This window comes from Mobula birostris, chromosome 25, assembly GCF_030028105.1.
Source record: "Mobula birostris isolate sMobBir1 chromosome 25, sMobBir1.hap1, whole genome shotgun sequence".
NCBI lineage: Eukaryota > Metazoa > Chordata > Chondrichthyes > Myliobatiformes > Myliobatidae > Mobula > Mobula birostris.
In genome coordinates, this window is record NC_092394.1 from 3,621,510 (window position 1) to 3,647,492 (window position 25,983).

Genomic DNA, 25,983 nt, shown 5'->3' on the forward strand with positions numbered 1-25,983 from the left:
CTAAACACTGAAGCTCACAGTGAAATATGTTTGTGTCAACGATCAACACTTGCAAGGAGCAGCCTGCATGTGTCACTGTTTCTGGTGCAAACGCAGCAGCCCACAACTTCCTAACCCTAACCCGTAGGGATTTGAAACGTGGGAGCAAACGGGATCACTTTGGGGGAAACCTGCGCTGTCAGCGAGTGAACATACAGGCAGGGGCGGGAATCGAACCCATATCGCTGGCGTTGCGCTGACTATTCTGCCACCTTCACTGGTTGGATGAAGGGCTGAGGAGACAGGGAACGCCGGTCTGCACTGCTGCACATGAGGAGGGCCACCTTCTATTTGATAAATGTTGGGCCCAGAGGCCTCCTGTGCTCTGTGTTTGTCCTCGTCCACCTGGGAGGAAGATACGGCCTCACCTGAACGTGTCCCGCCTGTGGGCGAGAGGCCGGAGGGAACCTACTACATCCTCCCTCCCTCCCCACACCCCGCCTGACTTTCGGGTTCAATTTTGAAGTCCGGTACGTAGCGGTTAGCGTGACGCTATTACAGCTTGGGGTGCCGGAGTTCAGAGTTCGATTCCAGCATCCTCTGTAAGGGGTCTGTACGTTCTCCCCGTGAACCGCATAGGTTTCCCCCGGGTGCTCTGGTTTCCTCCCACAGTCCAATGACGTACTGATTAGTAGGTTAATTAGTCATGGTAAATTGTCCTGGCATTCGGGCTAGGATGGCAGCGTAGCTCAGTGGGCCAGGAAAGACCATAAGAGAAAGGAGCAGAAGTCGGCCATTCGGCCCATCAAGTCTGCTCCGCCATTTTATCATGAGCTGATCCAGTCTCCCATTTAGTCCCACTCCCCCGCCTTCTCACCATAACCTTTGGTGCCCTGGCTACTCAGATACCTATCAATCTCTGCCTTAAATACACCCAATGACTTGGCCTCCACTGCTGCCCGTGGCAACAAATTCCATAGATTCACCACCCTCTGACTAAAAAACTTTCTTCACATTTCTGTTCTGAATGGGCGCCCTTCAATCCTTAAGTCATGCCCTCTCGTACTAGACTCCCCCACCATGGGAAACAACTTTGCCACATCCACTCTGTCCATGCCTTTCAACATTCGAAATGTTTCTATGAGGTCTCCTGTCATTCTTCTAAAATCCAAGGAATACAGTCCAAGAGCGGACAAACATTCCTCATATGTTAACCCTCTCATTCCTGGAGTCATTCTAGTGAATCTTCTCTGTACCCTCTCCAACGTCAGCACATCCTTTCTTAAATAAGGAGACCAAAACTGCCCACAGTACTCCAAGTGAGGTCTCACCAGCGCCTTATAGAGCCTCAACATCACATCCCTGCTCCTGTACTCTGTTCCTCTAGAAATGAATGCCAACATTGCATTCACCTTCTTCACCACCGACTCAACCTGGAGGCTAACCTTGAGGGTATCCTGTACGAGGACTCCCAAGTCCTGTTGCATCTCTGAACTTTGAATTCTTTCCCCATTTAAATAATAGTCTGCCTGTTTATTTCTTTTGCCAAAGTGCATAACCATACACTTTCCAACATTGTATTTCATTTGCCACTTCTTTGCCCATTCTTCCAATCTATCCAAGTCTCTCTGCAGACTCTCTGTTTCCTCAGCACTACCGGCCCCTCCACCTATCTTCGTATCGTCAGCAAACTTAGCCACAAAGTCATCTATTCCATAATCCAAATTGTTGATGTACAATGTAAAAGGAAGCAGCCCCAACACGGACCCCTGTGGAACACCACTGGTAACCAGCAGCCAAGCAGAATAGGATCCCTTTATTCCCACTCTCTGTTTCCTGCCAATCAGCCAATGCTCTATCCACGTATGTAACTTTCCCGTAATTCCATGGGCTCTTATCTTGTTAAGTAGCCTCATGTGTGGCACCTTGTCAAAGGCCTTCTGAAAATCCAAATATACAACATTCACTGCATCTCCCTTGTCTAGCCTACTGGTAATTTCCTCAAAAAATTGTTATACGTTTGTCAGGCAGGATCTTCCTTTAAGGAAAGCATGCTGAGTTCTGCCTATCTTGTCATATGCCTCCAGGTATTCTGTAACCTCATCCTTGACAATCGACTCCAACAACTTCCCAACCACTGATGTCAAGCTAACAGGTCTATAATTTCCTTTTTGCTTCCTTGCCCCCTTCTTAAATAGCAGAGTGACATTTGCAATCTTCCAGTCCTCCGGAACCATGCCAGAATCTATCGACTTTTGAAAGATCATCGCTAATGCCTCCGCAATCTCCACAGCTACTTCCTTCAGAACACGAGGGTGCATTCCATCTGGTCCAGGAGATTTATCTACCTTTAGACTATTCAGCTTCCTGAGTACTTTCTCTGTCATAATTGTGACTACGCACACTTCTCTTACCTGCCACTCTTAAGTGTCTGGTATACTGCTGATGTCTTCCTCAGTGAAGACTGATGCAAAATACTCATTCAGTTCCTCTGCCATCTCCTTATCTCCCATTACAATTTCTCCAGCATCATTTTCTATCAGTCCTATATCTACTCTCACCTGTCTTTTACTCTTTATATACTTGAAAAAGCTTTTAGTATCCTCTTTGATATTATTTGCTAGCTTCCCTTCATAGTTAATCTTTTCCCTGTTAATGACCTTCTTAGTTTCCTTTTGTAAGCTTTTAAAAACTTCCCAATCCTCTGTCTTCCCACTAATTTTTGCTTCCTTGTATGCCCTCTCCTTTGCTTTAACTTTGGCTTAGACTTCTCTTGTCAACCACAGTTGCATCCTTTTTCCATTCAAAAATTTCTTCGTTTTTGGAATATACCTGTCTTGCACCTTCCTCACTTCTCGCATAAACTCCAGCCACTGCTGCTCTGCCATCCTTCCCGCCAGTGTTCCTTTCCAGTCAACTTTGGCCAGTTCCTCTCTCATGCCACTGTAATTTCCTTTACTCCACTGAAATACCGACACATCAGATTTTGGTTTCTCTTTCTCAAATTTCACAGTGAACTCAATCATGCCTCCTAAGGGTTCCTTCACCTCAATCTCTCTAATCACCTCTGGTTCATTACACAATACCTAATCCAGTACAGCCGATCCCCTAGTGGGCTCAACAACAAGCTGTTCTAAAAAGCCATCTCGCAGACATTCTACAAATTCTCTCTCTTGAGATCCAGTGCCAACCTGATTTTCCGAATCCACTCGCATGTTAAAATCCCTCACAATTATCATAATACAGCCTTTCTGACAAGCCTTTTCTATTTCCAGTTGTAATTTGTAGTCCACATCCCTGCAGCTGTTTGGAGGCCTGTATATAACTGCCATCAGGGTCCTTTTACCCCTGCTATTCCTTAGCTCAACCCATAAAGATTCTGCACCTTCCAATCCTATATCACCGCTTTCTAATGATTTACTATCATTTCTTACCAATAAAGCCACGCCTCCCCCTCTGCCTACCTTCCTATCCTTCCGATACATCGTTTATCCTTGGACGTTCGGCTCCCAGAGACATGCATCCTTTAGCCACGTCTCAGTGATGGCCACAATATCATACCTGCCAATCTGTAGCTGTACAACAAGATCATCCACCTTATTCCTTATGCTGCGTGCATTTAAGTATAACACCTTAAGACCAGTATTTGATACTTTTCGCTTTGATTTCACTGCAACTTTATTGCACTGCAACTCATCCCAATGGCTACAAATTTGCCCCATCACCTGCCTGTCTTTCCTGACATCTTTACTGCTTAGATTTATTTCTGTTTTCCCCTTCCTCCACTCTATCATTCTGGTTCCCATCCCCCTGCCAAATTAGTTTAAACCCTCCCTAACAGCTCCATTAAACTTTCCCGCCAGGATATTGGTCCCCTTCAGGTTCAAGTGTAACCTATCCTTTTTCAACAGGTCATACTTCCCCAGAAGAGATCCCAATTATCCTAGAATCTGAAGCCCTGCCCCCTGCACCAGTCGCTCAGCCACGCATTCATCTGCCTGATCCTACTATTCTTGCCCTCGCTGGCACGTGGCACAGGTAGCAATGCCGAGATTACTACCCTGCAGGTCCTGCTTCTCAGCTTCCTTCCTAACTCCTGGAAATCTCTCTTCAGGACCTCCTCCTTTGTCCTATCTATGTCATTGGTACCAACATGTACCAAGACAACTGGCTGCTCACCCTCTCGCTTCAGAATATTCAGGATCCGATCCGAGACATCCCGTACCCTGGCACCTGGGAGGTAACACACCATGCGGGTATCTCTGTCAGGCTCACAGAATCTCCTGTCTGTTCCCCTGACTATGGAATCCCCTGTGACTAGCACATTCCTCTTCTCTCTCCTTCTCTCCTGCACAACAGCACCAGGCTCAGTGCCAGAGACCCAGTCACCGTGGGCGTCCCCTGTCAGGTCATCCCCCTCTACAGCATCCAGAACAAGATATTTGTTGCTGAGGGGGACAGCCACAGGTGTGCTCTCCACTATCCGGGCATTTCCCTTCCCTCTCTTGACAGTGACTGTTCCACACGATCTCTGAATAAGTAAATAGTTATCAGGCCAGGATTTACTTTCCATTCCCGTTCGCCCTCGGGAACATTTCCAAATCCATTGCCCAAGTCCCTGTGTCGAAGCCTGCTGACAGAAAGTGCAGATGTGGCCCGGGTGATCGATTTGCCAGACAAATTCTGGGCTGTGTTGACAAGCAGTTTATCTCTATCCCCGTTGATGGCACCGAGGTGAAATGAAATCTCTGAACTGTCAAGTGCTTCCTGAAACACAACCAGACGGTTTTAAAAATACCAGCAGTTTCGTTTTTTTGCTGGACTTTAATCCCTATCTATGGGATGGCATCCTGGCGTAACGCTTTACAGTGCCAACAATTGGGGTTCAACTCGCCGCTGTACGGACGCTCTCCCCGTGTCTGTGTGCGTTTCCTCCGGGTGCTTTGGTTTCCTCCCTCGACGAGCCCACAGCGGGAGCTCGCCGTTCGGGCTGCGAAGGGTCTCAGCCGAGAGCCACGAGCAGGAACAGAACACGTTTCTGCTATTTCTGGATAATTGCTTTAATTAGTGAGTCAACCCTGCCGTGTTCATCACCGAATAGTCTTGGTAATTAATCTTGTCACACTCTGACGGGAACATAGATACAGCTCGGCTGGAGGTTGCACCCCCGCTCATCGAACAGCCCAGACCGTCACAGAGAGGGTCAACACAGCCTGGGACTGGGAACGCTGTACCTGCCCACTACCCCTGAGTGTACATCGGGGACAGGACACACAACCCCACCCCACACACGTGTTTCCCCGTCCAACACAGACATGGAACCTTGTGTGTGTGTCTAATATTATGCATATTATCTCTCTCTCACACACTCACACAGGGAGGAGGGTCGGTCTCACCCTCACTGGCTAATCGTGGCCAACAGTAGAAGGGTCAGGGGTCGGAGACCGTTCCACATCACATCATTCCGCTGGGGGAATGGGTCTGAAGAAGGCAGATCAGCCCCGGGGCGCCACAGGGGGGGGTGAGGGATGTGCGGTAGGTGCTGGTGTTGTGATGCCAATGTCCCAGAAATGGACTTCTGCGCGCACACACCCACACACGCACGCTGAGTGTGGGATCGCACTGTGCATTGGTAGGTTGCATTTTTGCATCAGAGACGTGTCTGGTGTTGTGTGAGTGTCACAACGGCCAGCTTTACTCGTCACGCGTGCGGTGAAAGTGATCAAAGCAGCGAGGGTGTCTGCACGCTTCCGGCGCCGGCACAGAACCCCGACCCGCACGTCCGTGCAATGCGGGGGGGGGCGCGAGACCTGTGAGACCTGCACGTCTGTGCAATGCGGGGGGGGGGGCGCGAGACCCGCACGTCCGTGCAATGCGGGGGGGGGGCGCGAGACCTGCGAGACCTGCACGTCTGTGCAATGCGGGGGGGGGGGGCGCGAGACCTGCACGTCCGTGCAATGCGGGGGGAGGGGGCGCGAGACCCGCACGTCCGTGCAATGCGGGGGGGGGGGCGCGAGACCTGCAGGTCCGTGCAAAGCGCGTGGTGAGACCCGCACGTCCGTGCAATGCGCGGGGGTGGGGGTGTGAGACCCGCACGTCCGTGCAACGCGGGGGGGGGGGCGCGAGACCTGCACATCCGTGCAATGCGGGGGGAGGGGGCGCGAGACCCGCACGTCCGTGCAATGAGGGGGGGGCGCGAGACCTGCAGGTCCGTGCATAGCGCGTGGTGAGACCCGCACGTCCGTGCAATGCGGGGGGGGGGGCGCGAGACGTGCACGTCTGTGCAATGCGCGGGGGTGGGGGGGTGAGACCCGCACGGTCACGGGGAGAACGTGGGCGGGATCTGAACGCCGATCGCTGGCGCTGTAACAGCGTTGCGCCAACCACGGCGATGCCGCGCCGGCCAAATTGCGCGTCCTTTTTGTGCCGCAGTTACACGGTGCAGTCCAGTGTCCCGGTTTGCCGTGTTGCCGTGGCTGGTGTGACTCGGACACCGCAGTGTGATCCACGGTCTCCATCTACAGGCCACGCGAGGAAACTCCCTGAAACACGGTTCAATCAGGTGGAGAATTGTGTTGTTTTGTCGCATCAGTACAGAAAACAAAATCTATAAATTACAATAAGAAACATATATAATTAAATTAAATAAGTAATGCAAAAGAGAGACAAAAATAGTGAGGTAGTGTTGGTGGGTTCACTGTCCATTCAGGAATCGGATGGCCGAGGGGAAGAAGCTGTTCCTGAATCTCTGAGTGTCTGTCTTCAGGATGGTAACAGCGAGCAGAGGACACGTCCCGGGTAGTGTAGGTCGTCAGAGATGGATGTCGTCTTTCCGAGGCATCGCATGGTGGAGAAGCTGAGTTTAAAACCTCCTGCAGTTTTTCCGATGCTGTGCAGTGGCCCCTCCAGACAAGGCAGTGTCTGAACGCTCTCCACGGTACATTACTAGAAAGCTGCCGGGGTCTTCGGTGACGAACCAAATCTCCTCAAACTCTAATGAAATATAGCCCACGCCATGCCTTCTTAGTGATGGCTTCAACATGTCGGGCCCAGGACAGACCTCAGAGATGCTGACACATCAGAATGGAAACTGCTCGCTTTCCACTGCAGGCCCCTTGATAGGGTTAGCGTGTGTTCCTCCAACCTCCCCTACCTGAACTCCACAATCCATTCCTCAACTCCGCAATCCATTCCTCAACTCCACAATCCCTTCCTCAACTCCACAATCCATTCCTCAACTCCACAATCCATTCCTCAACTCCACAATCCATTCCTGAACTCCACAATCCACTCCTCAACTCCACAATCCATTCCTCAACTCCACAATCCCTTCCTCAACTCCACAATCCATTCCTGAACTCCACAATCCCTCCCTGTGTCTGAATGACACCAACAATCTGTTCATGGGCCCTCTCCCCCTCCCCATCCACAGCATCCTGGGGTCTGAAGGATTAAACTGATACTGACTCACCCGGTGGAACACAGCGGTCAGAGTCTGCCATTCGTACTCAAACCCAGCACCACGTTCATCGTTCAGAGAAGCATCAGCGATGGGCTGAGGCCGGACCTTGGAGAAATTGCTGTGGATCTGTGGAAAATGTTATTCCCTTAAAGCAGAGGGACATGTTCCTACTTTATCCCAGAAAGCAGGGGGATATATTCCTACTTTATCCTGTAAAGCAGAGGGATACATCCCTATATCATTCCCGGAAAGCGGAGGGGCCACAGGAAAGCTGATCCATCTGTGGCGTTTAACAACAGTCTCAAACTCTAAGGAGGAGCTGTTACTGGGCTCAGCAGTGGGAGCATTTGGGAAACTCAAGTTGAAAGTAAATGTATTATCTATGTATCTATATATCGCTGTATACAAACCTGGGATTCATTTTCTTGTGAGTATTCACAATAAATACACAGAAACACAACAGAATCAATAAAAGATCGCACACACCAAGACAAACAACCAGCCAGCATGCAAAAGACAATCTACTGTGCAAATATAAAAAAGAAAGATAATGGTCATAATAAATAAGCAATAAATATTGACAACACGAGTTGTAGAGTTTTTGAAAGTGAGTCTATAGAATGTGGCAACACACATCAAGGTTGCTGGTGAACGCAGCAGGCCAGGCAGCATCTCTAGGAAGAGGTGCAGTCGACGTTTCGGGCTGAGACCCTTCATCAGGACTAACTGAATGAACAGATAATAAGAGATTTGAAAGTGGGAGGGGGAGGGGGAGATCTGAAATGATAGGAGAAGACAGGAGGGGGAGGGATGGAGCCAAGAGCTGGACAGGTGATTGGCAAAAGGGATATGAGAGGATCATGGGACAGGAGGCCCAGGGAGAAAGAAAAGTCGGGAGGGGGGGACCCAGAGGATTGGCAAGGTGTATAGTGAGAGGGACAGTGGGAGAAAAAGGGAGGGAGAAAATAAATATATATAATAATAATAATAAATAAATAATGGATAGGGTACGAAGAGGAGGTGGGGCATTAGCGGAAGTTAGAGAAGTCAATGTTCATGCCATCAGGTTGGAGGCTACCCAGACGGAATATAAGGTGTTGTTCCTCCAACCTGAGTGTGGCTTCATCTTTACAGTAGAGGAGGCCGTGGATAGACATGTCAGAATGGGAATGGGATGTGGAATTAAAATGTGTGGCCACTGGGAGATCCTGCTTTCTCTGGCGGACAGAGCGTAGGTGTTCAGTGAAATGGTCTCCCAGCCTGTGTCGGGTCTCGCCAATATATAAAAGGCCACATTGGGAGCACCGGACGCAGTATATCAGCCCAGCCAACTCACAGGTGAAGTGTCGCCTCACCTGGAAGGACTGTCTGGGGCCCTGAATGGTGGTAAGGGAGGAAGTGTAAGGGCATGTGTAGCACTTGTTCCGCTTACAAGGATAAGTGCCAGGAGGGAGATCAGTGGGGAGGGATGGAGGGGACGAATGGACAAGGGAGTCGTGTAGGGAGCGATCCCTGCGGAATGCAGAGAGAGGGGGGGAGGGAAAGATGTGCTTGGTGGTGGGATCCCGTTGGAGGTGGCAGAAGTTACGGAGAATAATATGTTGGACCCGGAGGCTGGTGGGGTGGTAGGTGAGGACCAGGGGAACCCTATTCCTAGTGGGGTGGTGGGAGGATGGAGTGAGAGCAGATGTGCGTGAAATGGGGGAGATGCGTTTGAGAGCAGAGTTGATAGTGGAGGAAGGGAAGCCCCTTTCTTTAAAAAAGGAGGACATCTCCTTCGTCCTGGAATGAAAAGACTCAGGATGTGGTGAAGAGAAGTTTAGATAGGTAACTGGATGGGATGGAATTGAAGAGAAGTTTAGATATGTACACAGGTGGGAGAGGAATGGGAAGCTCTAGTCTATGGGCTTTGATGGGTCTACCCAGAGTAACAGTTCGACAGAGACTGGATGGACCGAATGGCCTGCTTCAGTTCTGTGGTGCTCTGTGACTCTATGACCAGATGGAGGGAGGGGTGCTGTTGCTCATGGTGATGGTACAGGAGACCCCGGACTGATAGGTCAGAGTCAGACGAGGAATTACAGTGACAGGCCCCGGATGGCCTGTGAAATGTGCCCAGGTCCCGGGTCCCGGGTCCTTCCTGTCATGTTCTATCAATGGGCAATGAAGCTCCTGAGCTGGACAGCACTGCCCGCAGTTCCAGGTCCCCAGCTTTAGGGAACTTGTGAAGAGCTGCAGAAGAGATGTAGTGGGATAGTCCTGACGTGGACACAGATCAGAGAAGATGGATGGTTCGCCTAGGAACAGGGGAAGTTGTAAAAGAAATACAACAGTTTCAAATATAGAGAAGCAGAGCAGAGTTCAGGTCAAAGCCCTCGAAACTCCAGTTAGGCCTCATCTGGAGTAATGCTTACAGATCTGGTCAGCCCACTCTGGGAAGGGTATCAAGGTTTAAGAGACGGTGCAGAAGAGGTCACCAGGATGTGGCCTGGATTAGAAGGCACGAGCTGTAATGAGCAGTTGGACAAACTTTCTCTGGAGTGACGGAGGCTGAGGGAGATCTGATTGAGGTTTACAAGATTATGAGAGGCACAGACAGAACAGACAAAAACTAATATGTTCCATGAGTTGAAATGTCTAATACCAGAGGACATGCATTTAAGGTGAGAGGGGGTCATTTCAGATGTGAGGGCAAGTTTGTTTAAAAACGCAGAGTGTGGTGAGGGCTTGGGGTGGTGGTCGACACAGATACATAAGAGACTTATAAGAGACGTTGAGATTGGCACGAATGTGAGGAAAATGGAAGGGTGTGTAGGCAGAAGCAGTTAGTTTAGTTGGGTATTTGATTACTAATTTAATAGATTCAATGCAACTTTGTGGGCCGAAGGGCTGTACTGCTCTATGTTGTGAAGGAATCTGATGCAGGTGCTCTGGGTGGATGAAGGTGTTCCCACGTGTGGACGGGTTAGGATGGGGAGCACAGAAAAACCCCACAATGAGGGGAGACCTCGTCCATTCATTTACTTTGCCTTCATTCAGAGGAACCAGTTGCCAGAGGAAGTAGTCAAGGTGGATACAATTGCAATATTAAAGAGGCATTTGCACAGTCATAGTCAGACTTCATTGATCCCGCGGGAAATTGGTTTTCGTTACAGTTGCATCATAAATAATTAAATAGTAATAAAACCATAAATAATTAAATAGTAATATGTAAATTATGCCAGGAAATAAGTCCAGGACCAGCCTATTGGCTCAGGGTGTCTCACCCTCCAAGGGAGGAGTTGTAAAGTTTGATGGCCACAGGCAGGAATGACTTTCTATGACGCTCTGTGCTGCATCTCTGTGGAATGAGTCTCTGGCTGAATGTACTCCTGTGCCCACCCAGTACATTATGTAGTGGATGGGAGACATTGTCCAAGATGGCATGCAACTTGGACAGCATCCTCTTTTCAGACACCACTGTCAGAGAGTCCAGTTCCATCCCCACAACATCACTGGCCTTACGAATGAGTTTGTTGATTCTGTTGGTGTCTGCTACCCTCAGCCTGCTGCCCCAGCACACAACAGCAAACATGATAGCACTGGCCCCCACAGACTCGTAGAACATTCTCAGCATCGTCCGGCAGATGTTAAAGGGCCTCAGTCTCCTCAGGAAATAGAGACAGCTCTGACCCTTCTTGTAGACAGCCTCAGTGTTCTTTGACTAGTCCAGTTTATTGTCAATTCGTATCCCCAGGTATTTGTAATCCTCCACCATGTCCACACTGACCCCTTGGATGGAAACAGGGGTCACCGGTACCTTAGCTCTCCTCAGGTCTACCACCAGCTCCTTAGTCTTTTTCACATTAAGCTGCAGATAATTCTGCTCACACCATGTGACAAAGTTTCCTACCGTAGCCCTGTACTCAGCCTCATCTCCCTTGCTGATGCATCCAACTATGGCAGAGTCATCAGAAAACTTAGTACATAGAAGCGAGGGGCTTGAAGTGTTTTGGGTCAAATATGGGCAATTGGGAGGATATTGTAGTCAGCATTGACCATTGACCAGTTGGGCCGAAGGGCCTGTTTCCACTCTGTGGTTTTATAGCTGGGACAGGATGTGAAAAGGAAGGTTCTGCAGGCTGAGGGGGAAGCAACAACAAACACACACACACACGGCGCTGGAGAAACTCAGCGGGTCGAGCAGCGTCCATGGAGGGAGGAGGTCGCTGGGCGCTTTGGGGAGAGATTGCAGGAACGGCCTCCGATCGGTGGCGGCGCTGCAGCAGCCCGTCTCCTCTTGGTTCCAGTTCATCCTCCTCGTTCTTGGCGACCGGCGCGGCGTGATGTCGTCACCGGCTCCCGTTGGCGGAGCGGCCAATGAGTGAAGGGGCGGTAGATTTGAAATTGGTGGAACCGGAGCGAACGAGGAGACGGAGGTCGGGAGGTACGGCTGCCGGTCCCACTCCGCTCACAGCCGGCCCTCCGCCTGCTGACGGCGCTCCTCTCTCCCTCTCTCCCCTCCCCAGGCGAGGGGACCATGTTCGGCGAGCGGCAGTCGGTGAAGTCCTCGTCGGTGGAGAGTGATGACCAGCGGCCTAGCACCGTAGGTGACGGGAGACGGGGTTGGGGTCAAGGCCAGGGAAGTGGGTTGCTCTCGGGAGGTGATGATAATCTCCGGCGGTCCCAGCGCCCCCGTAGCGGGTCGCTACGCTCTCCCCGTGGCTGCTCGGGTTTCCTCCCACAGTCCAAAGGCGTTAGTTGGTCACTGTCAACTGTCCTGTGTGCATCCTGGGCTCCGGCGGTCTATTCCACGCTGCGTCTCTAAAGGAAAATCCATCCCCAGTCAGGGGCGAACTCGGTTCCACAACTCGACCGAGTGTGAAAGTGGGAAAGGGAGAGAGACTGTCTAGACTATGCAAAGAAATCGCGGTGTCCTGGCTGTGGGTTTCGCAAAAGGCTAGTTTGTCGATAGGTCAAGTAATGTAGTTGTTCACTTTGAGGGGTCTGGAGGCTGTGCTGTGTGTGGAATACAGATACATTTTGGAGGTGGTTCAGAGCAGATTTGTCACACTGTTACCTGGAATGCCATTAGCAGAGGAGATTTACCAGGATGCTGCCTGGATTAGAGAACGTGTCTTATGAGGACAGGTCGAGCGAGCCAGGGCTTTTCACCTGGGGTGAAGGCTGATGCGAGGTGACGTGACAGAGGTGTACAAGATGGTAAAAGTGGACAGCCAGAAACTTTTTCCCAGGGTTGAAATAGCCAATACGAGGGGTCATAATTTTAATGGGTTTGCTGGGAAGTGTAGTCAGAGGAGAGTTTTTTTACAGAGTGGTGCGTGTGTGGAATGCACTGCCGGGGTGGTGTTGGAGGCAGATACTTTATGAATATTTAAGAGACTCTTAGGCACATAAGTGAAAGAAAGATTGTAGACTCTATGGGGAAAAAAGGATTAAATTAATCTTGGAGTAGATTTAAAACGATGTTGCAACGCCCTGGGTCAAAGGGTCTGAACTGTGCTGTTGTGTTAAAGGATGGACAGACTAGGCTTGTGTCTGCTGCAGTGAGAGGAGAAGATTGAAACAAAACATCCAGAGCAATTTTGACAGGGTTGATGTGAAGAGCATCACAGCTCTGAAATAGATCCTTCGGCCCATCTAGTCCATGCTGAACTGTTATTTTGCCTAGTCCCATTGACCTGCACCCTCCATACCCCTTCCATCCATGTACCTCTCCAAACCTCTCTTGAACTTTGCCATCAAGCCCACATTCACTATTTGTGCTGGCAGCTCGTTCCACACTCTCACCTCCCTCTGAGTGAAGAAATTCTCCTAAAACATTTCATTTTTTTTTTTTACCCTGAAGACATGACCTCGAGTTCTAGTCTCAGCAGTGGAACAAACCTGTTTGGATTCCTCAATCTTGTATACCTCAGTCGGATCTCCCCTCGTTCTCCTGTGCTCTAGGCAATAAAGTCCTAACCTGTTCAATCTTTCCCTGTAACTGAGGCCGTCACGTCACGCATCACAGCAACGGCACAGGAAAGGCCCTTCGACCCACAATGTGGTGCCATCCAATTAAATGAGCAATCAAATGGCCAGCAAGTTCCTTCTGCCTACACAAAGTCCCTATTCTTCCATTTTCCTCATATTCATGTGCCTATTTTAACCTCCCTAACATACAGAGCCTAGAAAAAGTACTCATCCCTCTTGGAAATTTTCATGTTTTATTGTTTTACAACATTGAATCACAGTGGATTTAATTTGCCTTTTTTTTTTGACGCTGATCAACAGGAAAAGACTCGTGTCAAAATGAAGAGATCTGTTTTCACTTGAATGTGGAAGTCTTTTTCTATTGATCAATGTAAAAACAGAAGGCAAATTGAATCCATCGTGATTCAATGTTGTCAAACAATAAAACATGAAAAATTCTGATGGAGGGGTGAATTTTTTTTCTAGTCCCTGATGTAGCTGCCTCTACCACCACCCCAGGCAGCACAGTTTAAGAATGAGGGGTAGACAATTTAGAACGGAGTTGAGGAAAAACTTTTTCACACAGAGGGTTGTGAATCTGTGGAATGCTCTGCCTCAGGATTCTCTGAATTCTTTCAAAAAAGAGTGAGTTAGGGCTCTTAAAGATAGCGGAGTCAAGGGATATGGGGATAAGGCAGGAACAGGGCACTGATTGTGGATGATCAGCCATGATCACAGTGAATGGCGGTGCTGGCTCGAACGGCCGAATGGCCTACTCCTACACCTATTGTCTATTGTCTGTTCCAGGCCTCCACCATTCTCCGTGTAACAAACTTGCCCTACACGTCTCCTTTAAAATGACCCCCTCTCGCCTTAATGCATGCCCTCTGGTATTAGACATTTCAACCCTGGATAAAAGATGGTGTCTGTCTTCACTCTCTATGCCTCTCATAATCTTAAAAACCTTTAATAAGCTCCCTTGTAAACTTTCTCTCTACTTTTTCAATCTTATTTGCTGTTTCCTCTTGTGGAAGAACCTCAAAGTGGAGGGTCACTTTAAATGTTAGGGGGCGCCTGATGAGGTAGTTTCTTTCCTGCTGGGGTGTTCGAACTTTGGAACTGCCTTCCTCAAGGGGCAGTGGAGGCAGAGTCTTTGAGTGTTTCTCGGACGGAGGGAACTAGATTGATGAGCGGGGGTGACAGCCCCCCACCCCATTCTGATGTCCACCCGTCTATGGAGATTGACCAATTGACGCATCTTGGTGCAGGAGCTGACGGTCTCTTCCCCCGTTTAAGGCACGTATCAGAACCGCTGCATTCACAGTGCCAACAGCATTGTCAGAGACCTCTCCCCCCAGCCCCACACTCTCTCTGAATTATTGTCGTCAGAATGCCCTGCTGCCCCCCTTCACTCCCCAGCTCTCAGGCACACTCTCATCCTGCACTCGTCACTTTTCAACTTTTATTGCTGTTGTTTCACAAATTTACACAACTGCTTGTTTTATTATCATAGTGTCAGTAACATTATCCTCTCACACAGACGTGTACCTCACACTATGTCAACCTGTCAATCTTCAGGCCATGTCACTAAGAGACGTCTGCTAATATTCAGTGTCTGTGTGAATGTATGTACATACAGACAGTACATATCACAGCACACACAGTCACACGCATTCACGCACAGCCGCGCACTGATCTTTCGTTTAGCTCGATACATAACTGGAACGAGAAATTCTGGAGACACCCGTCAGGTTTGGCAGTGTGTGTAAGGAGAGAAACAGTTAACTCTTCGGTCTCCAGACGTTTGTCGGATCTGTTTGCCTGAATCTAATACTTGATGCTGATGAGGGGTCTTGATCTGAATTGCTGACTGTCTCTTCACCCCCTAGTGGATGCTGCCTGACCTGCTGAGCTCCCTGCAGTGCCCTGTGTCCTGTCTGTTTGACGCTGACTGTTCCCTTGTCTTCCCCCGCAGCCCAGCAGGACCCTGCAGTGCCCTGTGTCCTGTCCGTTTGACGCTGACTGTTCCCTTGTCTTCCCCCGCAGCCCAGCAGGACCCTGCAGTGCCCTGTGTCCTGTCCGTTTGACGCTGACTGTTCCCTTGTCTTCCCCCGCAGCCGAGCAGGACCCTGCAGTGCCCTGTGTCCTGTCCGTTTGACGCTGACTGTTCCCTTGTCTTCCCCCGCAGCCCAGCAGGACCCTGCAGTGCCCTGTGTCCTGTCCGTTTGACGCTGACTGTTCCCTTGTCTTCCCCCGCAGCCGAGCAGGACCCTGCAGTGCCCTGTGTCCTGTCCGTTTGACGCTGACTGTTCCCTTGTCTTCCCCCGCAGCCCAGCAGGACCCTGCAGTGCCCTGTGTCCTGTCCGTTTGACGCTGACTGTTCCCTTGTCTTCCCCCGCAGCCCAGCAGGACCCTGCAGTGCCCTGTGTCCTGTCCGTTTGACGCTGACTGTTCCCTTGTCTTCCCCCGCAGCCGAGCAGGACCCTGCAGTGCCCTGTGTCCTGTCCGTTTGACGCTGACTGTTCCCTTGTCTTCCCCCGCAGCCCAGCAGGACCCTGCAGTGCCCTGTGTCCTGTCCGTTTGACGCTGACTGTTCCCTTGTCTTCCCCCGCAGCCGAGCAGGACCCTGCAGTGCCCTGTGTCCTGTCCGTTTGACGCTGACTGTTCCCTTGTCTTCCCCCGCAGCCCAGCAGGACCCTGCAGTGCCCTGTGTCCTGTCCGTTTGACGCTGACTGTTCCCTTGTCTTCCCCCGCAGCCCAGCAGTACCCTGCAGTGCCCTGTGTCCTGTCCGTTTGACGCTGACTGTTCCCTTGTCTTCCCCCGCAGCCCAGCAGGACCCTGCAGTGCCCTGTGTCCTGTCCGTTTGACGCTGACTGTTCCCTTGTCTTCCCCCGCAGCCCAGCAGGACCCTGCAGTGCCCTGTGTCCTGTCCGTTTGACGCTGACTGTTCCCTTGTCTTCCCCCGCAGCCGAGCAGGACCCTGCAGTGCCTTGTGTCCTGTCCGTTTGACGCTGACTGTTCCCTTGTCTTCCCCCGCAGCCCAGCAGGACCCTGCAGTGCCCTGTGTCCTGTCCGTTTGACGCTGACTGTTCCCTTGTCTTCCCCCGCAGCCCAGCAGGACCCTGCAGTGCCCTGTGTCCTGTCCGTTTGACGCTGACTGTTCCCTTGTCTTCCCCCGCAGCCGAGCAGGACCCTGCAGTGCCCTGTGTCCTGTCCGTTTGACGCTGACTGTTCCCTTGTCTTCCCCCGCAGCCCAGCAGGACCCTGCAGTGCCCTGTGTCCTGTCCGTTTGACGCTGACTGTTCCCTTGTCTTCCCCCGCAGCCGAGCAGGACCCTGCAGTGCCCTGTGTCCTGTCCGTTTGACGCTGACTGTTCCCTTGTCTTCCCCCGCAGCCGAGCAGGACCCTGCAGTGCCCTGTGTCCTGTCCGTTTGACGCTGACTGTTCCCTTGTCTTCCCCCGCAGCCGAGCAGGACCCTGCAGTGCCCTGTGTCCTGTCCGTTTGACGCTGACTGTTCCCTTGTCTTCCCCCGCAGCCGAGCAGGACCCTGCAGTGCCCTGTGTCCTGTCCGTTTGACGCTGACTGTTCCCTTGTCTTCCCCCGCAGCCGAGCAGGAAATGCGGCCGGGTCCCGTTGCAGGAGTTGGCGCCGCAGTGCAGTGCTCAGCGAGACGTGCGGAGCTGCAGCCGAGCGGCCAGCGGCCTGACCCCGCTGCTGCGCGGGCTGCGCCTGGAGGTGAGTACGTGAGAGTGGTACTGCGCACTGCGCGCTTCCAGTTCAGCCACGTTACTGCACACGCGCACAGCTCCGCCTCGCCCGGTGGCTGTGAAAACCCCCATCTCTGCCTTTCCCTGCAACTTGCTGCCTGGCCTTATTCCAACGCTTGCCCCCTGCCCACTAGCTCCTCCACTCCCAGTACCCTTCAGCTTTTCCAGAAACCTCTGACTGCATCCAAATTCTTCTTTGTTCTCCACCAGATCCCAGTGAAGAACATAGAACAGTACAGGCCCTTCAGCCCAAAATGTAATGCCAATCTTTTAATCTGCTCTAAAGACAATCTAACCCTTCCTTCCATTTTTCTATCATCCGTGCCTATGCAAGAGTCTCTCAGATGTCCCTCATGAATCTGGCTGTACCACCACCCCAGCAGCAAATTCCACGCACACACCCACTGCCATCTGTGTGAGCGGGGGAGCCCAAACAAGCCTACCTCGGACATCTCTCCCACCCACCCCCCCATACTTTCATCCAATTAGCTTAAATTCATCCCCTCCTATTTGCCACCTCTACCCTGGGGAAAAGTCTCTGACTGTCCACTTTGCCTGTGCCTCTTATCATCTTGTACACCTCTATCAAAATCACCTCTCATCCTGCTATATTCTACAGAGAAAAGCCTTCATTCACACAACCTGTCCTCATAAGACACGCTCTCAAATCCAGGCAGCATCCTGGTAAATCTCCTGTGCAACCTCTCACATCCTTCCTACGATGAGGTGGGCAGAAATGAGCACGACATTCCCAGCGAGGTCTAACCAGGATTTTATAGAGCTGCAGTGTTGTCTCATGATTCTTGAACTCAATCCCCACTAATAAAGGTCAACACACCATATGCCTTCTTAACTACAGTATGAATGCAGTTTCCACCTCCGAGTTGAAATGAAAATGTCTGTAAAGATTAAAGATTATTTTTATTTTTGACATGTACATTGAAACATACAATGAAATGCATCGTTTGCCTGACTGACCTACGCAGTTTCAGAATGTGCTGGGGGCAGCCACATTCCACTACCAATATAGCACGCCCACGTTCACCCACCCTAACCGGCAGGTCTTTGGACTGTGGGAGGAAACTGGAGCACCCGGAGGAAACCCACGCAGTCACGGGGAGGGCTGCCTCCTCGTTGCATCTAGCTGGTGCGTTGCTGACTTTGTGGTCTCGGTATGTTTCTCTCCTGAGACTGTGTTTGCTCTTTGCAGGAGGGTTTCCTACCCGTCTCGAGGCTGGTTTACGAGGACCTCTGCAGGAATATCTTTGTGGAGGAGGAGGAGGAAGTGGTCTGTACTCCCTGGGTATGGGACCGGCTCCCTTTGGTGCCCCCGACAGCTGGGGGCTTCAGTGACACGAGCTCACTACCCACTGGGACTCCTGAACCCACAGCCAGCGAAGGCCCCTCGTCCCCGCAGGTAAACCACGGCGACCTGCCTCGGGGAACGTGCAGCAACGCTGTCCGGACGGTCGTTACTGAGACACGGGAGGATCCAGAGCCGTCAGTCATTGTGGCTGGATCTGTGGGGCTGGGGCAGCAGGGACCAGAGACAGCAGTCACTGTCGCGGCTGGACTGAAGGCAGGGTCCCCCGCGATCCCAGCTGGTGGGGCAAGCTTGCTGCCGTCTGGCCCCGGGCCCGAGCCTGTCTGTGACGGTACCGAGGAGGCGTCACTCGAGCCTCTGGTCCTACGCCCACCCAATCATCCAGCCCTACCCTCCCGCTCGGAGTCTGTGAGAGTGAGGGGAGATGGAGAGACGTCACCTGCCAGCAAAGAGGGGGTGAGGTTAGGAAAAAGGAAGAGGCTTTGCACAGCCAGAGAAGGGGAGGGGTTGAATGCCGATGACGGGGGGCAGTGTGTTCCGCTGCCCACGGGGGGAGAGCAGCTGCCAATAGCAGGAGAGTGGGAGCAGCCAAGAATGTCAGACCAGGAGGCAGGAGTCCCGTCTGGGGACGGGGCAGCGTGGCCCCAGGACGAGGCTCGAGCAGAGATACAGGGGAACCCAGAAGCAATCCTTGCTGTACACACTGGAGCAGACTCCCCTCCTCTCTGTGTCTCGAGTCCCAGTGACCTGGAGCAGCCCCGTACAGAGAGACGGCGGCAGCCGGCATTGGCACTGGCGCCTGTCGAGGGCAGGGTACCGGTGCTGGCCGACGAATGCGAGGAGCAGCTGGGTAGGGCACAGGCTGAGGAGGAAGGTGAGGGGCAGGTGCTGGAGATTGAGGATGATGAGAGGAGGGCAGAGGACGAGGCCAAGGGGCTGGAGAAGGAAGAGGGGAGGATGGAGGAGGGTGAGGCACAGGTAGAGGCTGGCACAGGGAGGGTGTTGGATGAGGGCTCAGTGCAGACCGAGGAAGTGGAGGAGCAGAAGACGGAGACGGGCACAGTGCAGACTGAGGAGGTGCAGAGGGGCACAGTGCAGACAGAGGAGGTGCAGAGGGGCACAGTGCAGACAGAGGAGGTGGAGACGGGCACAGTGCAGACAGAGGAGGTGCAGAGGGGCACAGTGCAGACAGAGGAGGTGGAGACGGGCACAGTGCAGACAGAGGAGGTGGAGACGGGCACAGTGCAGACTGAGGAGGTGAAGGAGCGGGCCGAGCCCGCGGTGGAGGTGCAGACCGAGGAGGCCGTGGATTGGGCGGAGCTGGGCACGAGCCCGTTGCCAGCCCCTGCGTCCTGCGCGCTGACCTGTCTGATCCACCCAGCCAGCGCTCGGACACCCGCGGACACCTGGAAGCTGCTGGCGGCACAGCTCGGCACCAGGAGGGTCACCTGCCGAGACGTCAGCACAGGGATTACTCCCCTGGGGTCGCACTGCGTCGCCACTTGTATGACCCCCGTCAGCCTGGCGGACAGCGATGTCAACACCTCCGCGGTGGAGGATTCCAGGGGGAGCACGACGGACAGCGCGGTGCTGACGGACTCTCTGCTCTGGAAGTAAGTCGGGGATCGTTGGGTGGGCAGTACCCACCCAGAGACCGAATCCGGCGGCCAAGCGGGGCAAGTGTTGGTGTCGCTGCTCGACTCTGCTTCCCTCTCACTCTCACCGTCTCACAGCCCCACTGAGACGAGGCCAATTCCCCGCCAAGACACCCAGTTGTATTAAGAAACGCACTCAACATGCTGGAGGAGCTCAGCAGGTCAGGCAGCGTCTATGGGGGCAAAAAAACTGTTGATGTTTTGGGCTGAGATAGTCCGGGTTCTGATGCAGGGTCTCAGCCTGGAACAGTGGCTGATAATTACCCTCTTGTAGGTGCTGCCTGACCTGCTGAGTTCCTCCAACGTCTGGTGTGTGTTGTCCTGGAATTCCAGCATCAGCTGAATCTCTTGTGTTACCTCTGCCCGCTGCTGAGGGGAGAGGCAGCCCCTCTTCCTGCCCTCCCCGGGGCAGTAATACTGATCCCACAGGAGATATCCGCGGTGCACCTCAAAGTCACCCTCAGCTGGTCCTCCTCCCCTTTTCCTTCATCTGTAACAGTATTCTTCACTCCCCTCCCGGTTTCTGGTGGAGAGTGGGAGCCCCAGAGTCCTGCTCTCTGACAACCAGCCCGGCCCTTTCCCGCATTGGTGGTGTCCTCAAGCTCCCAGGCAGTGTGACTGCCCTATGCAGCTCCGGCTAATTCAGTGTGCAGGATATTTTAGGACAGAGATTCCCAACCTGCCATCTGCAGACCCCTCTGTTTACGGTACGGCTCCACAGCATAAAAAAGGTCGGGAACCTCTGGTTTAGAGGGTCAGACTAGAACTGTTACTTGGGGAGGCTGGGGTTCAGTACAGCAGGCAGAGAGAGATGTCCTGGAAATGTGGACTGTGTGCTGCTGAATTTGTCCTCCAAGCATCAATCAGTCCTGGTGATAGATCTTAACCTTTATTGCCACATGTACATTGAAACACTGAAATGTGTCGATTGTGTCAACAACTAACACAATCCGAGGATGTGTCGGGGGTAGCCTGCAAATTCACCACACTTCTGGCGCCAGTGTAACTCCCTGACCCTAACCCGTACGCCTTTGCCTTTGGGATGTGGGAGGACACTCGTGTGATCACAGGGAGAACGTAGAAACTCCTTACCGACCGCGGAGGCAATTGAACTCTGATCTCTGGTTCTGTATGTAGTGGTTGCACTAAGTACTACACTATCGTGCTGCCTCTCTCTCCACCTTAACACTCTGCAACACCTTGGGGTACGTTACTAAAGGGGTCCTGACCCCTGTTTCTGTCTGGTCCCTAAACCATAACTGCCTTGCTGCCCACAGCATCAACCTGGAGAACCTGCAGACCATGCCCCGGGGAGAGCTGGAACGGCGTCTGGAGACAACCCTGCTCATCACCGAGGTTCTGTCCAGCCAGCTGAGTGACCTGTCCAGGAGCAAGGGCCTTCAGCGGGGTGTGGGGCCAGCAGATCAGAGGGAGGCCTTCACCCAGACCACCTGTACCCAGGCACCCGAGGTAAGGGCATCTGTGCCGAGGTTGTGACCCCTGGGGCTCATGTTTTGTCGTGGAAAACGATGATCATGTAGGAACCCCTCTCGGGCCTTCCATTCTGTGCCAGTCTTTGTACATTGTGCCCCTGCTCCCCTCTGCCCCCCACAAGATCAAGGCTGTTTCATGTAAATTCCAGTACACACGTGTAAAGGAGAATGAAATAATTGTTTCTGCAGATCCTGTGCAGCATAAAAAAAACACAACAAGATAAAGAACACAGTAATAAAAAACACAATAAATATAAACACAGAGCTTCTCTACACAGATTGATTGTATGTCCATAAAGTGACACTGGGTACAGGAGTGACTGACAGGAAATGATAAAGTAGTGGTGGTTGGGGGTGTGGAGGGGTGGGTGAGTGGGTGGAGGTGTTGATCAGCCTCACTGCTTGGGGAAAGTAACAGTTTTTGAGTCTGGTGGTCTTGGTGTAGATGCTCCATAGCCGCCTCCCTAATGGGAGTGGGACAAACAGTCCATGACCAGGGTGGGTGGGATCCTTCATGATGTTACTGGCCCTGTTTCCACTCCCTCCTATTCCCTGTCTGACGTTATCCAGCCTGCCCTTAAACCCATCTCTTTCACCTGACCCCAGAAAGGCCGCTTCCATCGTTAAAGACATGCCACTTGTTGTTCTCTCTTGTTCCTCTCCGCGTCTTGTGGCGCGTCGGGCCATTTCTGTACCGTCCGTCTGTTCTTTACGAGGCCGAGTTGCCAGCTCAACATTCAACCCATCAGGAATGGAAGGCGTGCAAGGAGCCGGCCAGATTCGAACCTGACACCACTGACCTTGAAGTCTGTTGTGGATGCCACTGCTCTGCCGGCTGGCTTATCTTCAATCATTACTGCACATAAATAATGATAAAAATATAAATTAAAAACTACATGGTGCAACAAGAGAAGGGGCGTTCGTGGATCGATTGAGGACCCCCCCATCTCGAGCATGCCCTCTTCTCATTGGGCAGCCGGTGTGGGAGCACGAAGACCCACACTCAACGATTCAGAAACAGCCCCTTCGCTTCCACCACCAGAGTTCCCAACAGTCCATCAGCACTACCTCATCATTCCTATTCTTTTCACTGTTTAATTGTTTTCTAATTTATAGATTGGCCTTTGCACTGCGATGCTGTCACAAAGCAAAGAACTTCACATCGCATGTCAGTGCTAATAACCCTGATTCTAATTGCCCCCTGGTCTGGGAAGCAGGGACCATCTGAATTCCCAGCTGCGAGTGAGGGCTCTGGTTTTGCCTGTGAGGACACATCAACATGTCAAGGCAACCTCCAGCCTCCCCTTTCTAGAGGAAAGAACGTACCCTATCCCATCCTTTCTGATGTGTCCCGTGTCCCATTAACTATCTGTCTCACCCTTCATTCAGCACAGAACGGGCTCATCCGGCCCACTAGCCACACGACCCAGCAACTTATCTATTTACCACTAGTCTAATCACAGCACAATTTTCATTGACCAATTAACCTTCTGACCCGTACGTCTTTGGATTGTGGGAGGAAACCAGATCACCCAGAGGAAACCCACAGTCCTGACGAAGGGTCTCAGCCCGAAACGTCGACTGCACTTCCTATAGACGCTGCCTGGCCTGCTGCGTCCACCGGCATTCTGTGTGTGTTGTGTGCTCACCCGTCGTTCCTGCCTTTCCGCAGGTGGAGGAGCATTACCGGCAGCTGTACTTGGAGCAGGCCAGCAGGCTGCGAGAGCTGGAGCTCGGGCTGCAGCAGTGCCAACAGCTCTACTCCGCCATCTTCACCTTCCAGCATCAGCAGGCGAGTCCACACATGCGTAGGGGCTCGGCTGACCGGCACGGTGAAGGGTGGGAAGAAAGCTGGCTGCCAGTGACCAGTGTCCCACAGGGGTTGGTCGGTATTGCTAACACTTCTTTTCACATTGTACGTCAATGATTTGCACGGTGGGGAAACTGGCTTTGTGGCCAGGTTTGTGGACAATATGAAGTAAGGTGAGGGGGCAGGTAGTGTTGAGGAAACAAGGACTTGGACAGACTGGGAGAATGGGCGAAGAGTGGCAGATGAAATATAGTGCAGGGAAGTGTATGGTCATTCACTTTGGGAGAAGGAATAGAGGGTAGACTGTTTTCTAAAGAGGGAGCAAATTTAGAAACTGGAGCTGTGAAGGGACCTTGCGCAGGATCAAAGGTTAACTTGCAGGTTGAGTCGGTAGTGAGGAAGGCAAATGCAATGTTAGCATTCATTTCGAGAGGACTAGAATGTAAGAGCAAGGATATTATGTTGAAGATTTAGAAAGCACTGGTCAAACCTCACTTGGAATATTATGAGTTACCTAAGAATGGATGGGCTGGCATCAGAGGGGGTCCCGAGGAGGTTCACAGGAATGATTACAAACACAAGAAAATCTGCAGTTGCTGGAAATCCAAAGCAGTACACACAAAATGCTGAAGGAACTCAGCAGGCCAGCAGCGCCGACGGAAAAGAGTAAACAGTCGACGTTTCGGACCGAGACCCTTGAGTCCTGATGAAGGGGCTCGGTCCAAAACGTTGACTGTTTACTCTTTTCCATAGATGCTGCCTGCCTTGCTGAGTTCCTCCAGCACTTTGGGTGTGTCTCTTCACAACGATTATCCCTGGAGTGAAAAGTTAACATTTATTTATTTAGAAATACAGCTTGAAACAGGGCCTTAGTCATAGTCATACTTTATTGATCTCGGGGGAAACACGGTGTGAGCAGAATTATCTGCAGCTTAATGTGAAAAAGACTAAGGAGCTGGTGGTAGACCTGAGGAGAGCTAAGGTACCGGTGACCCCTGTTTCCATCCAGGGGGTCAGTGTGGACATGGTGGAGGATTACAAATACCTGGGGTTACGAATTGACAATAAACTGGACTGGTCAAAGAACACTGAGGCTGTCTACAAGAAGGGTCAGAGCCGTCTCTATTTCTGGCCCACTGAGTCTCGCCGGCTGGCCACTCTCCATTTAACCCACTGGGTCTCACTCTCCAGAAACTCTCCGTTTAACCCCAGCCTAATTACAGGACAACTTACAATGACCAATTCATTTATTAACCTGAAGAGGAGTGTTTGATGGCTCTAGGCCTGTACTCACCAGCGTTTAGAAGAATGGTTGGGGGGGCGGTGGGGAAACACATTGAACTGTTTCCTATAGCGTTGTAGTCTAGATCCAGAGGGCACAGCCTCAAATGGAGGGACAGAGATGAGGAGGAATTTCTTTGGCTGAAGGGTGGTGTATCTGTGGAATTTATTGCTATGGAGGCTAAGCCATTGGGTACATTTGAAGCAGAGGTTGCGAGGTTCTTGATTAGTCAGGGCATGAAAAGTTATGAGGAGAAGGCAGGAGAATGGGGTTGAGAGGGATAATAAGTCAGCCATGGTGGAGGAGACTCGATGGGCTGAATGGCCTAATTCTGCTTGTATATTCTATGTTCTGCTCTGGGATCTGCATGGGGTCTGGGTTTGGGAGGGGGTCTGGGCGGTGTCTGAGTTTGTGGGGGGTCAGGGTGCGGGAGTGGGTTTGGGAGGGCGTCTGTTTGGGAGGGGGGTCTGGGTCTGGGAGGGGCTCTGGGTTTGTGGGGGGTCAGGGTGCAGGAGTGGGTTTGGGAGGGGGTCTGGGTTTGTGGGGGTCGGTGCGGGAGTGGGTTTGGGAGGGCGTCTGTGTTTGGGAGGGGGGTCTGGGTGCGGGAGAGGGGTCTGGGTGGTGTCTGGGTCTGGGAGGGGGTCTGGGGGGTGTCTGTGTTTAGGAGGGGGTCTGGGCGGTGTCTGGGTCTGGGAGGGCGTCTGGGTTTGTGGGGGGTCAGGGTGCGGGAGTGGTTTGGGAGGGCGTCTGTGTTTGGAAGGGGGGTCTGGGTGCGGGAGGGGGTCTGGGTTTGTGGGGGGGTCAGGGTGTAGGAGTGGGTTTGGGGAGGGGGTCTGGGTGCGGGAGTGGGTTTGGGAGGGTGTCTGTGTTTGGGAGGGGGGTCTGGGTGCGGGAGAGGGGGTCTGGGAGGGGGGTCTGGGGGGTGTCTGTGTTTGGGATGGGTCTGGGCGGTGTCTGGGTCTGGGAGGGAGTCTGGGTTTGGTGGGGGGTCAGGATGCGGGGAGTGGGTTTGGGGAGGGCGTCTGTGTTTGGGAGGGGGTCTGGGCAGTGTCTGAGTCTGGGAAGGAGTCTGGGCGATGTCGGTTTGTGGGGGGTCAGGGTGCGGGGCGTGGGTTTGGAGGGCGTCTGTGTTTGGGGAGGGGGGTCTGGGTGCGGGAGGGGGTCCTGGGTTTGGGGACTCAGGTGCAGATCTGGGTGATTGAGTGTATTCTCGTTGTTTCCCTACAGAATTCCCTGCAGGATGAGCGTTGGAGG

The 25,983-nt window shown here is 52.4% G+C and overlaps 1 protein-coding gene across 1 annotated transcript; it reads left to right on the plus strand.

The window, feature by feature from the left end:
* Positions 1-11,836: 11,836 nt before the first annotated feature.
* On the plus strand, positions 11,837-25,973 carry LOC140187840 (uncharacterized). Its single transcript, XM_072243630.1, has 6 exons — positions 11,837-12,026; positions 17,005-17,133; positions 18,376-20,102; positions 21,422-21,614; positions 23,310-23,469; positions 25,957-25,973. Exons 1-6 carry the CDS (start codon positions 11,961-11,963, stop codon positions 25,971-25,973), a joined length of 2,292 nt encoding a protein of 763 aa, XP_072099731.1. The 5' UTR covers positions 11,837-11,960.
* Positions 25,974-25,983: the final 10 nt, after the last annotated feature.

What these genes read in the sequence shown, in the direction of transcription:
- LOC140187840 (XM_072243630.1), top strand. Translation starts at nt 11,961, where the DNA reads ATGTTCGGCGAGCGGCAGTCGGTGAAGTCCTCGTCGGTGGAGAGTGAT. An exon ending in TGCGCGGGCTGCGCCTGGAG is followed by an intron (nt 17,134 to 18,375) that starts GTGAGTACGTGA and finishes TGCTCTTTGCAG; the next exon opens with GAGGGTTTCCTACCCGTCTC. An exon ending in ACGGACTCTCTGCTCTGGAA is followed by an intron (nt 20,103 to 21,421) that starts GTAAGTCGGGGA and finishes TGCTGCCCACAG; the next exon opens with CATCAACCTGGAGAACCTGC.